Below are 14,340 nucleotides of genomic sequence, written 5' to 3' on the forward strand. Positions count from 1 at the left end.
TTCTTGGGTCTGGGTGTTATTATCTATATATGTATTTATTAAATATTATATTTATCGTCGCCTAGTACCCACAACACAAGCCTTAATTGAGCTTACTGTGGGACTAGGTCGATTTGTGTAATAATGTCCTATAATATTTATTTATTTATTTATTATTATTTATTATTTAATAAAGATAATGCAACTTTCATTTAATATAATTTATTACCCGGACAATATCCCCTAATCAACATAGGTTTAGAACACTGAAGACTTTCCAAGAACAACAATTCATTCACAATATAAATATTCCTAATAGCTATACCTATAGTACGTATTCATAATTTTTACTATCTCTAGGAAGGAAAAAATGAAACACCATCCATATTCCATAATATAATTTCACTCATCCATCAAGCCCATTATCTGAACAATCTTAAGGAAAATATCAACAATACTAGTGTACAACATGTACGCAGCCAACGTGTAATCATTCTCCCCAATCTCTATCCTCCCTCCTCCAAGGATCATTTGCAACTCCATTATTAACACCTGCAAGAAATTGTCTGGATAAATACATAAGGAATACACTAGGGACGCTTTTGTGCCGATACAAACGAATGAGTTTATTTCGTGAGCGTTTTGTCTATGAAGAGTTAGTTATTTTTGTTTTTGGTAATTTGCGAGACAATCTATACTAATATTATAAAGGTGAATTTGTTTGTTTGAACGCGCTAATCTCGGGAACTACTGGTCCGATTTGAAAAATTCTTTCGTTGTTAGATAGCCCATTTATCGAGGAAGGCTACATATTATAGGCTATAATATATCATCACGCTAAGACCAATAGGAGCGGAGCACAGCTAGTCTATACATATAATAAATCTGTAGAAGGGTCAATTCTGTACATTGAAAATATTGAAAAAATAAATAGTAGGGGGTGTTACTGGATCGATACCAAACCCAAATATGTAATAAAAAAAATTTTGTCTGTCTGTCTGTCTGTCTGTCTGTCTGTATGTGAAGGCATCACGTGAAAACTAACGGTTCGATTTCGATGAAACTTGGTATAATTATACCTTATTATCCTGGGCATAAAATAGGATACTTTTTATCCCGGAAAAATACGTAGAAAAAAAAAATCTTAATTTTTCCGCGCGGACGGAGTCGCGGGCGGAAGCTAGTTAATAATATATCCTTAAAGTAGCACATAATAATTAACAATGTACTTAATTGTAAAGCGTAAGTAAGTTTTCATAAACATTTGTTGAGCAACAAGTTAATAAACATTGCTGCTGAAAACTATGTAATGTTGACGCTGTTGCATATTGAAATGCGTTAACTATACAACATGCAGTATTGCCAACAACTCCTCAACATGTCGATTCAACTTTATTACTTAACAAATGTTTACCACGAAACTTTGTATAAGAGCGAGCGCGCACGAGCAACTTTGTCTCCGCAACTATTTTGTCTCCGCAACTATTTTGTCTCTTCACCCATGGGCTAGTATGAAAGTGCGCGCACGTAGCGACGCAACTCCCCATACAAATTGATGGGAGAGACAAAATAGTTGCGGAGACAAAGTTGCTCGTGCGCGCTCGCTCTAAATGATATTGATAGGTGACGTATATGTATAGGTTTTTGGTTAACTGTTTACTATAATTACCTGGGTCAAAAGCATGTAATTTATTATGGGGCCAATAAATAATTAATTATCATCATTTCTTTATTAATAACTTACAACAACATTAAGTATCGCCCCCGCGAAGAGTAGACCAATATGCAAGGGCTTATACCGTATATTCATCACCAACATCGTGACAGATATGATCGTCGATACAACAGCAAACGCTACCACGATAGCAACCACGTATAGATACCAGGCTGTGAAGTCGAACTGAAAAGGTGATTATTAGATACTTTTGGTTTAGCTTGTGTTTTATTATATACTAGCTGTTGCCCGCAGCTTCGCCTGCGTGGAAAAGATAAATTTTCATCGTACAAACTTTCATCCCCTATTTTACCCTTTTAGGGGATGAATTTTCTAAAATCCTTTCTTAGGAGACGCCTACGTTATGACATCTACCTGCATGCCAAATTTCAGCCCGGTACGTCCAGTAGTTTGTTGGGCTGTGCGTTGATAGATCACTATATCAGTCACCTTTGAGTTATTAGAGAGTTATATTTATAAAACTCTATATATGATAGGCTGATAGAGATGATAGAGTCATCATGATAATATACGTCATAAAATTGATTTCATTAATTCCGTGCATAACATTTACACGTTTATACGATTCTTTATTTGATAAACAATTTTAAATAGGGTGGTACAGACTTCAAGACTTCGAGATTGCAATAAATAACTCGATGAAGTCGCAGATTAATGAGAATATTTTATGGTGAAAATTCAAACACATATCAAAATAATGTTAACTCTTTCTTAGTTCCGTGGTGAAAAAGCAACAATTAAAGAATACATTTAATACATTTCAAGAGCAAATAGCCAACAATCATGTCGTATACACTCACACTAGTGCAAGCCAGAATCACGCACACAGCGACAACGACTACCGTAGTGATGACAGCGTAAAGAATGATGTTCGTTCTATACCGACATGTGACCGCAGCAACTAGTATACTCATACCTAGAACCTGAAAAGGACACATTTAATGAAAAGTGAAGTAGATATTGATAATATAAAAAATAAAAAGACGTGTGGCACTCGGGGACTGCCGCGGTAAAGCTATTGCATGCTATGCCTTCAAGCTACACCTCCGTGCCCGTCGGAGTGGGGAGAGTGAGGTTTTTTCGTTACGGAATTTCTGGATTCGGTCCCCGCGCTCAAGGCCCGTGATAGAAGCTATGCAATAGCTTAACATTGAACTGGACTTAAAATAAAGAACAGAAAACAGTTTTTCTATTCGTTATAAATTTATATTTATAAAGCATTTAAATGCTATAAAACCAAAAATATCAAATTCAAGAAAACATTTGATCATGAATCTTCACCCATGAATCCCTATAGTATATGATACGTGCATAATTAAACCGATTTTGATGGACTTTGGAACCTTAGAAAAAAAGGTAGCGAAGTAGAAGGAAAATTTTTAGATAATTAAAATAGAACAGTTAAAACATAACACAGAACTTATACTAATGATATTACTAAAACATAAAATGAAGCATTCAATCTCCAAGCATGCACGTAATACATATGAAAAGTGAATATTATTTCTACATGTACCTTTACTGGTATATTTTGCGTACTAATACCCATTACCGACAGCTTTATTCGCTCTCAGTAACGGAATTTAACCAGAATTCAAGCGTTATATATATTTAATATTTGCCTTTGAATATCCTATCCTACTAATATTATAAATGCGAAAATTTGTGAGGATGGATGTATGTGTGTGTATGTTTGTTACTCTTTCACGCAAATATTACTGAACCGATTACAAAGAAATTTGGCACACATATAGATGGTAACTTGGATTAACACATAGGATAGATTTTATCCCGGAAATCCCACGGGAATGGGACCTATGCGGACTTTTCTTTAAAAACGCGGATGAAGCCGCGGGCGGAAAGCTTATAAAAAATATAAGCTTATTTAACTAAAAATCTTATGTTAAGATTTTTAGTTAAAACTTGATTAGATTATTTAAAAAGTATGTCAGTTCTGGCTACATTCTAAATATTTTAATAAACAGAGCTTTGAATCCTTTTTTTTGTGGTTGATTTCAATAAAATATAATAAATATTTAAAAATCAAATGTACCGCAAACACAAGGCATACGAAGTTACAAGGTGGTCGTCTGGCACACTCGCTGCAGAACATAACGTAGTTTAACGGTATTACAATACACCTGAAACAATTCACCAAAATTATTTAATCCATAAAATTGTTGTTCAATTTTTATTAAAGAGTTCACAGAAAGTAAACATTTTTTTGACGAAAATAAATAGGCATAACGTAATTGTATATAAGATACCTATTCTTATATTTATCTTTTGCTGCAAATAAATATTGTTTTATGAATCGAAATCACAGTTAAAATATTATAATGAGTTACACAACCCTTCTGTTATAAATTAATACTAATGCACCAAATTTTTAAGTAATTTTTGGTGGACATAAATAGTTAAAAAGTCACTTACATTGCCATGATAATGAAAAGCAAATTGTACTGCCGAAACGTTTGTTTTATATCTGGCCTGAAAATATATAATATAACTAAATATATTATGTGATAATTATAAAAGCCACTAACGTGAAGCATAAAGAACCTTCATAACATAACTATAATATGCAGATAGACAAAAGCACTTTTTTCAAGTCATCGATAAGGATACGATCGCTTATAATTCAATAATTATTATTGTCATCGATATTAATTTTGTAAGAACTCCAAGCGAAGCTAAGGCAAGTTGCTATCAAATAAATATAATAGGCCCTTTTAACAATGGACAATTGAGGCGTTGAGCGAGTAGAGGCAATCACGATAGTGTAGAGGGCATGTCTATGATCGGTGTTTTTTCATAATCGCGGTACTGGCAGCAAACATCGACGATCATTTGTTGGGCCAACGCTGCCCAATGTGAAATGGGCCAATTAAAAACATTACACATGCAGAAAACCAAAAAAAAGAAACTAACGTAGCCAATACAAAAGCGGTGAAAGCAGCGGTGATACACAGCATAATGAGTACAATAGTGAACACGAATTTGACGAAATAGTTCCGACTGGTCGGGTCGTAGTGTAGCGGTGCGCCGTGACCTTCGTACCCCCCTCCAGCGCCTCCACCGCCTCCATAACCACCGTAGCCTGAAAGAAGATTAGTAAGATACTATGTATCAATTGGCTAGTCTAAAATGTAAAAGAATTGGACAAGAAATCCAATACAATTTGGTTTATGGTCGTTCTAAAATTTCACTAGTGTGGACGGTTGGAAAATATTAAGAAACTAGCATTCCGCCTGCGGCTTCGCCCGCGTTTTCAAAAAAAACCCGCATAGTTCCCGTTCCCGTGGGATTTCCGGGATAAAACCTAGCCTATGTCACTCAGAAATGATGTAGCTTTCCAACAGTGAAAGAGTTTTTCAAATCCGCCAAGTAGTTTCGGAGCCTATTCAATTCATACAAACAAACAAACAAAAAATCAAACCTTTCCTCTTTATAATATTTGTATAGATATCTACGAAAAAAGCAAAAAACGTAAATGAATAATTCAACAGTAAACAATCAATTAAGAAACCGTTGCTCTGTTATATGGGTAGGTTATTCACCTTTGAGAATAAAATTAAGAATCGATATAATATATAGAATTAATAGAAAACAATTTTGTTAAATTTTCCGTTATTTTATAAACTTTTTAAGTATATTTAAGTTATTAGTCAAGATTAGAACAAAGGCTTTTTACCCACGAGTGAACCTTCCTGTAATATTGAATTTGAACTAGACCATTGGAAAACTAATTAGAAAATATCAAAGCCTAATTTCGTCTGTACACTAGAGAACCTCTTTGTTCTACCAGTTGAACAAATTGATTATTATTAACACAACTTGATTTAATTTACGAAATGAAATTCATCCCTTTACAAGCAAATTGATTAAATAAATATGAATTTAATTTACTCAGTTCTTGTACATATAATTCATAATGAATAAATATCTTGTGTATTTTTATTCCATTATTTTACTCTGATGACGTTGCATTCGTTTTAAGCGAAAATAGGTAACGAATTCTTTCATAATTGAATACGAAATTTGTAGTTTCTGGAAATGGAAAACCAGAAAACAAGGTATAAATAATTTCTGAATATGTTTCATATTCTTCATTTTACACCGTATGTATAAAACATTATTCAGACGTCTATCTCAACAGCCATATTGTATATCTCTTTGTTTCTCTCCATGCCATTACTTCGTGGACAATATTTATAAAAAAAAAATTCTCAACGTTCATTTATTATCTTACTAGCTTTCCGCCCGCTGCTTCGCCTGCTTTGTCTAAAACCTAATAAATTATGTATCAAAACCTTCCTCTTGAATCACTCTATCTATTTAAAAAAACCGCATCAAAATCCGTTGCGTAATTAGAAAGATTTAGCATACAAAGGGACATAGGAACAGAGAAAGCGACTTTGTTTTATAGTGATATTCCGCTTTATGTATTGTCATAATAATATGAAAATTAAATTACCTGTATTGAATTGAACCCAAGTGGTCTGTTGTCTCCGCTGGTCTCCCTTTGATTTCTTTCCATCTCTACCAGTTAAGCCTTTTTCAACATCTATTTCAAATATTCCATCTTTGAAAGGACTTTCTTTAAGCTGGACTTCTGTACGTTCTTCTTCATTTTTAACCTCTTTACTTTCAGTTTCTTCTCCGTGAACATGTTTACTTGTAAGCGGTTCTTTATATTCTTCTTTTGATTTATTTCTATCATCATAATGTTTTTTCTTCTCGTCTTCTAAAAATATATTAACTTTAACATCACTTCGAATAATTTCAGCAACTGAGTTAAAATGCATTCGTTACAACTTTGATTTCATCAGTTTATACATTTAAATATTATATAAGGTAAATAGAAAAAGAAAATTCTTCAAAAATAATGTAAACTTATATAAATTATATGATCATTTGATTTGACTTTGCTGTCAGTCTTGTTTAGTTGACTTTCCAACAAGGTTTCTAACGTTCCTGTCAATCTACTTTAGTTGACATTTATTCCAAATTTCTTGTTTCTAGCAAGTTCAAAACACAGGTTCCCAACATATAAAATAAAACTTTAATATAATCTCTTTTCCGTCTAATTCGCTAAAATATTTTATTTGTGTTTATATTTTTCCAAAAAAGTTCTACAAGATATCTATTTTGACTGAGATATCCTCGTATTTATAAAAAGTTAATGTTATATTAGAAGATAAAAAAATATATTCGATCTTGACAAAAAAGCAGGTTCTTCGTTATCCTATCAGTCAAATAATCACAGGAAATAATAATAACAAATTCAATATTTTTATCTACACTTACCATTTCCTACATTACCTTCTTATACATTCTTATACACAGAGAACCTTATACCTAAAAAAATTTAAAGTGGCGCCCATTTAAGGCTTAGTTCAAGAGAGCAGAGAAAATAATTTACAATGTCACATAATTAAATTAACAGTGAACATTTTCCACAATGAATGAATTAATCGAATAATAATGATAATTGAACCCACTTTAGTTCTTGTATTCCATTCCTTTGTTGAAGAAAAATGTCTTCATGAATTTTAAGTGAGCGAAGTTTCCTTCAAGTTTCTGGAAATAGCTATGAATGTTTCTTTAAGTATTCACTTAAATATCTTTCAGTCTTAATCGAGGTATATTTTTGTGTAATTTGTTTGTTCTATAAATAAGTTTTTAATGTACCAGATTGCGACGAAGCAAGTTAGTTCGATGCCCACGTTTTGAAAATATTTTGTCAATAAACTCTCTCATTTATAATGAATGTATATTAAAGTTGAAACAATAAATTTAAGAACATAATATTATACCCAAATTGCAATACAATAATTACTAATCCAATCGTAAATACGACCTAATTTAGGACAATTATGACTAGGTAGAGCTTTCTAAAATGATATTTTAGTAAATTTCTCTATTTAAATATTGTTATTAAGTAGATATTAATTGTAATTTAGTAACCATGTAGAGCATCTGGCTTGTTTAGTAAACTAAAAGCTTGTTCAGTAAACTAAAAGCTTAGTAAACTAAAAGTTTGTTAGTAAACTAAAAGCTTAGAAAACTAAAAGCTTTTTAGTAAACTAAAAGCTTGTTTAGTGAACAAAAGCTTTTTAGTAAACTAAAAGCTTGTTAGTAAACTAAAAGCTTAGAAAACGAAAAGCTTTCTAGTAAACTAAAAGCTTGTTAGTAAACTAAAAGCTTGTTTAGTAAACTAAAAGCTTAATAAACTAAAATATTTTTTATCCCGATTTAAGCTGACCCAAATTGGGATTTTTATTCACATATTTATGTCGTCGTCATAACAATTAAAACACAATTCCCCATACATTAAATCCTTTAATTAATTCATAGAATCAATACAAATAACCTTCCACGTGTCCTTCCAATTGTTCATTGAAATTCAAATATTCCCTTGTGAGAAACATGTTTGCACACGTGCTAATTAGAGCTCATTGGAAACTGTATTTGCTTTGATTGCAATTACGGACGTGACGCTAATCTAATGAAATACGATAAACTATTCTATTTACAATATTGTAGGGTAATTAGTTCCGGCTTCTCGTACTCCACTACATATTATAGAACAAAAGCCTCCGTCGACTCAGAAACTACTGTACCAATTTGTATTCTGTTAACACGAATAGATACGTGATTTCAAGGAAGATGAAAACATAAAATACGATGCGTGTAAAAGATGGGCCCATTTAAAATAAGATTATTGATACTTGATCGACATTAAACTTATTTGCCAATGTCCTTATCGCATGCGTAATAGTTTTATTATTGTATGATATGGATGTATTTTTATCGAAAGGCTTTGTTATAAAAAGATGAATATTAAAACTGGACAGCCGATAGACCAGGCAACGTTAAGTCATTTAATTTTTAAATTTTACGAACTTAGTTCAATACTAAAGTATCTAATTACACCAATTAAATCTATAAATTAACTCCAGACTCAGATGCTAAGGAAAATGATTCTTTAAGTAAATAACAAAAGGTGTATTTTCAAGTACACATAGTTAGAAAGGACAAAACATTATGGCCAGAGAGCATTAGTTAAGGTTACTAGCTTAGAAGCTTAGTGTCAGGGGAGATTAGGTCGTCTTCTACTGGTTTTTGTTCTGAACAGGATTTAAGAGCAATTTTATACAAAATATTTGAAATTTGTCACAATGTTTTTAGAATAGAAGTTTTAAAGTATACTTTTTACAGGATGAAAATCCTTTTTCTTTTTCAATTTGACTGACCGGTTGGCTGGGTTGGTAGTTGTCCTGCCTTCCAAGCCAGATGTCGTGGGTTCGATTCCCACCCGGGGCAAATATTTGTGTAATGAACATAGATGTTTGCTCTGTGTCTGGGTGTTAATTATATATAAGAATATATTTAAAAATTATATATGTATGTTTATCAGCCATCTGGTTTCCATAACACAAGTGAAAGCTTAGTATGGGATCAGATTGTGCCGTGGGTGAAAATTGTCCTGAAATATTTATTTATTTAATATTTAATTAAATTCTAGTTTCAGTCAATATACATTACAAAATTAAAAATTAATCGCTAGTAGTTTTCGCCTTTTTATACGTTATGTTGGGGATTTATAAAGAAGTGGCTCTATGGCATATTTTACGACTTTATTCGTCAAATATTTATTTAAAGGTCTCATTAATTAATCACATATTCCACATGTTATTTAGATTATTGAAGACAAAGTCTGAAACAAAACACAGAAAAATTAAGTAATAAATCAAGCATAAATCCAATTCCTCATTTTTATAACAGTCACGTCTTTATAAAACACACTATCAAACTTTTAAATTAGGTCCACCTAAAATGTATCATAGTGTGACTATCATAAAGACGATTTTCCTTTGAAAATGCATTTTAAAGCGATATACTCCTCTAGGAAATTAACATATCCGGGGCGTTTCCATACGGGTCTACTTATAACTTTACTATTAGCCACACTGTTAGGCAATCTAATCTAACTTGCTCTGTGGAATTAACTTTTTCTAGCCATATTTTATACGAAGGAAACATAAAATTTAAAAAACGTTGCATGCCATTTTAATTCTTAAATCTTCATGACTTGTCTTTAAAGGCGTTTCAGATTATTTGTAGATGTTATCTGTGCTTATTGCAGATATAAATTTCAATTAAAATTATGTACAACATACTCTTTGAACGCGCAAATCTCAGGAACTACTGGTCCCATTCGAAAAATTCCTTCTGTATTACGTAGCCCCTTTATTAAGGAAGGCCATAGCACAGAATACATAATAGTAGCTAAACGCTACAGAACGGACACTCTCCGCCTCCCGCCAAAATTAAACACTTACCTCACCCCGCACGATCAGGCTAAAAATGGTCCGCTTTTTTCTGCAAGGACGATTAGAGCAGGCTCCAAGGAGATGTTCGTTTGCAAAAATAGCGGATCTAAATCTGACTTCTGATATATATTGTATAGATCCCAGACATCCTATAGACAGATGTTGCCAACCAGTTTTGTGGTCCCCCTCTCCCCACCCCGGTAATTAAATATGGCATACAAAGAAAAAATAAAAATTTCCAAAACATGCCGTGTGGGGTATCAAATGAAAGAGCTTATTGAGTAGATCACGAATATATAGCATACTATAACATTTCTTACACTTTCTCTAAGATTTTTTAGAAAATTTACGAAAATGCTCCATTTTTGAGTTAACTTTAAACCACTATAGATTGAAAACTCATGAATATATTTTTTAAATTATTATTTTAAATAATTAACAATAGTCCATTGTTTACGATTCAATAGTTTGTAATAAGTGAGCTATATGTATGTGGTGGATTTGATGACCCCCACAAAATGTTTTAAATTGCAAGGCGCAACTTTCACTGAAGTTACCGATTTGAAATCTAATCACACAGAATGTTCAAGAATGTTCTGCCATATTGCAGAGATAATTATTCTAAGCCCTGACACCGATATTTTTGTATTAGGCCTTTATTTCTGGCATAAACTTGAAAATATACTCGCCATCTTTGAATGCTCCCCCCACTCCCCCATGCAACTATTTCACTGTACGAACTATTGAATCGTAAACAATGGACTATTGTTAATTATTTAAAATAATAATTTAAAAAATATATTCATGAGTTTTCAATCTATAGTGGTTTAAAGTTAACTCAAAAATGGAGCATTTTCGTATATTTTCTAAAAAATCTTAGAGAAAGTGTATGAAATGTTATAGTATGCTATATATTCGTGATTTAGTCAATAAGCTCTTTCATTTGATACCCCACACGGCATGTTTTGGAAATTTTTATTTTTTTCTTTGTATGCCATATTTAATTACCGGGTTGGGGAGAGGGGGACCACAAAACTGGTTGGCAACATCTGTCTATAGAATGTCTGGGATCTATACAATATACATATCAGAAGTCAGATTTAGGTCCGCTATTTTTGCAAACGAAACTGCACTGAGAGTCCGGTCTAGATACGCAACGAAGATTGACAACATTAATCAAATTGACTTAAAGTAATTTATTATTTTGGATTTGTGATCGTTTTTCGTAGAAAATGGTTAGATATTGTGCTGTTTACGGATGTATTTCAGCAGAAAACGCGAATTTTTTTTTACGCTAGTCACAAATGTGCCAACCATAAAGCGTTAACACACACATTTGCAGTCTCTACAGTGTGACTGTCAAAACGATAATTTTGTATGGAGTGTCCGGGGTGTGGCCATAGTGTATATATACCTATCATCACGTTAAGACCAATAGGAACGAAGCAATGCGGATAAAACTGCGGGGCCCAGCTGCTGGCATTAATTATTATTATAAGACCTTTCTTATTAAACGACGATTCAAAATTATTTATTCCAAATTGATACGAAAGAAACATCCAACCAATACCCTAAAATTATGCACAAACTGAATAAACAAGGAAATACGATCAAATACGAGGTTAGAATACCAAAAACTACCTCTTCATTAAATGCGATGCAATTTCGTTTAAAATTACATTTTGTAAAGGAATGCAAACAGCGTTAACTCCAATTGTAAGCGATGGGACTTTAACGGTCATTAGAGACAATTGGGACGTCCCACGGCCATTCTGACAAATTTGCATTTTACCAGAAGAATTGACACAACCGAGTACATTACAGTTTCATATTTAAGAGGTCCTTAAATAGTGTTTTTATGAAATAGGTAAAATATGTGATGTTGATTCTATTACTGCGAAAAGGTATAAAAGTGTTGTGGTATAAAATCACTACGTAGTATAAAACTAAGTCCCTATATGTATGCTTAGATCTTTAAAACTATGCAACGGATTTTGATGCAGTTTTTTTAATAGATAGAGTGATTCTCGAGGAAGGTATATAATTTATTAGGTTATAAACAAAGCGTGTGAAGCCGCGGGCGGTAAGTAGGTTATATTATGTAAAATGATGTTGATTCTATTACTGCGTAACCCTATTGTAAAGAGTAAGGTAACAAAACGTATCTTTTTGTAAGAAAAAGATAGTGTAGATTCTACTGTTATGTATTTAAGTATACTTACTGATTAAACATACCAAATGCATTTACGTCGTAATAACGCATAAACTAGTAAACAAGTTATGATGAAATTTAGCAAAATTATAATTTAAAATCCAACTTGAAAATGATACAGGTGAACATAATTTATTACATAAAAACAACAATTTGTATCATAATTTTTCTTGAAAATTAAAATAATAAGTTGTTTGCGAGTAAATTAGGAGTTAATGTAGGATAATATGTTTTGATGTTTAGTTCCCAGAAACATTGGATGAGTTTTGATATCTCTTCTTATTTGTGTGGTGTATTAATAGATGTTTCTGAGAATTAATTTTCATTACAAAATATTATTATTAAATATTTGCTTTTGGCTGAAATTATGTTCACAATAAGCCTAACTATTTTAGGTCATAATAACAAGTTACTAAAATCTAAGAATTTTGCGTCAGCTTTTCAGGTCCAAAGCAATTTATACTAACTACAAAATACTTAAGAGTTATTATCAAAATTAATTGTGTAGGAAAATATCAAGGTTTCTAAGCTGAAAATAACGTAATTACAACTATATTTAGCTAATCAAAATAGTGCTTTTTGACCGTCATACGGTCAATTTTAAAGTCGAAAGCTCTTTACAGTCGTCAACATTTAAAAAAGAGTAAACAGAACACCTACCATCATCTACTTATTCACATTTATTAATTCTGGTCTGAAATTTTCATCGCTTTAATCTCAGATACAACTTCATTAAAAAAGTTATGTCCACATTATATTTGTGGACAACAATAATAAAATATAATGTTGCCTTTTCATCTACGAAACCCAAAAAGTGCGAACAATAAAAACTGTCCTTATTTACCAGTTGAAACCTGACAAAAGCACTGAATTTTGTCTAACACTAAGCCCGCAATTCTTAACTTTGTCCAAGGCAATAAACAGGGACGAGATAATAAAGTGAATAAAATCTTGAGGGATTGTTCCCTGGGCTTGTCCGCTATGTTTTTGAGGAATATTTTATCGACACAACGTACATTTCATGACCGACTATAATCATGTAATTTTTGCATGATTGTATCTTTAATAAATGTTATTAAAATAATGAATTCCCGTATCCTCTTGTGGAGTGGGGCAGATGTATTTAATGTATCTATTTCACTGATCGATTTTGATAAGCCTTCTGTGTCCTTGACCAAGACATTTTGTTGAAGTGAAACTTCTTTATCAGGGATGTAAAAAAATTTAGTGTAACATTTTTTCGTTACGCGTGACATTTTTCCGTTACGCGCCATCTTTTTCTTCTCCCTACCACGCGTGATTCGACGTATTTCTGTAAAGTTGCATATAGTAAATTAATTTTTTGAAAAATAAGGTCATAAAGAAGTTTCACTTCTTACGTGTGTACACTAGTACACTCACAAATTTTTTTTTTGCTACACGAGGAATCGAATACAGGACCGTAGTTCACGTTCAGTCACACCCTTGCGAAAACTACTAAACACTAAAGAATTATGTTTAATAGCGACTATACTGTTACAAGTTTCCCTGCTGATATTTTTTACTTACATCGTTTCAAATTTATTCATCCAGCGCATTCGAAATATCCAAACTATAACCCGACCATTTGCAAGTACCTAACAACGTTACATCGTTCCAATAGGAACGAAAGGTTCACAATCAAATTTTACACCCCTATTTGTTTTGATAAGGCTATACCGATTGGTATTCAAAGCACGTACCTTATCGAAGTCGCTATTTGAACACTACGAATCAATTATATTGGTATTAGATGTAACTATGTGTCATTGCTTAGATGTGCGTTAACAATATTATAATTGACAAAATTGTACTATTAATTTCGAATGGAACTGTTATTAATTTGATTGAATTCTAAATCGTTTATAAGCGTGTATGGGAAAGCTTAATAACCTCGCGCGGTGTTGCTTGTTTCAAATCTGTGGGAACTGTCAAACATTTCTTAAATATTCATTCCCTGTGTTCATTCCATTGATAACATTCATTTTTATACTATCTACTACGCACACGATTGATTAAAAGAATAATAACATCAGAAAATATAGAGTGGACAAGGT

The 14,340-nt window shown here is 32.3% G+C and overlaps 1 protein-coding gene and 1 long non-coding RNA gene across 3 annotated transcripts in view; one reads left to right on the forward strand and one right to left on the reverse strand.

The window, feature by feature from the left end:
- The window catches only part of LOC149478432 (uncharacterized), a 91,033-nt gene that overhangs the window by 21,412 nt on the left and 55,281 nt on the right, over positions 1 to 14,340 (forward strand). The gene's annotated exons all lie outside the window — the stretch shown is intronic.
- LOC149478433 (protein lifeguard 1-like) lies at positions 382 to 3,845 on the reverse strand. Its single transcript, XM_089709238.1, has 4 exons — positions 3,768 to 3,845; positions 2,515 to 2,637; positions 1,724 to 1,879; positions 382 to 531 (listed from the first exon to the last, which is right to left on the reverse strand). The coding sequence occupies exons 1-4, from the start codon at positions 3,825 to 3,827 to the stop codon at positions 382 to 384; spliced, it is 489 nt and encodes a 162-aa protein (XP_089565364.1). The 5' UTR covers positions 3,828 to 3,845.

The sequence above is a fragment of the Colias philodice genome, chromosome 22 (assembly GCF_061535455.1).
Source record: "Colias philodice isolate Cphi_HAF_F1 chromosome 22, ilColPhil1 Martin Lab GWU primary, whole genome shotgun sequence".
In the NCBI taxonomy this organism is placed as follows: Eukaryota; Metazoa; Arthropoda; class Insecta; order Lepidoptera; family Pieridae; genus Colias; species Colias philodice.

Bases quoted from the DNA above. Each gene is read 5' to 3' on its own strand.
- LOC149478433 (XM_089709238.1), bottom strand. From the start codon at position 3,827: ATGTTCTGCAGCGAGTGTGCCAGACGACCACCTTGTAACTTCGTATGC. The intron at 1,880-2,514 runs GTGAGTGTATAC...TCACCTTTTCAG, and splicing joins TGATTCTGGCTTGCACTAGT to TTCGACTTCACAGCCTGGTA. The intron at 532-1,723 runs GTAAGTTATTAA...AATTTCTTGCAG, and splicing joins GGGCGATACTTAATGTTGTT to GTGTTAATAATGGAGTTGCA.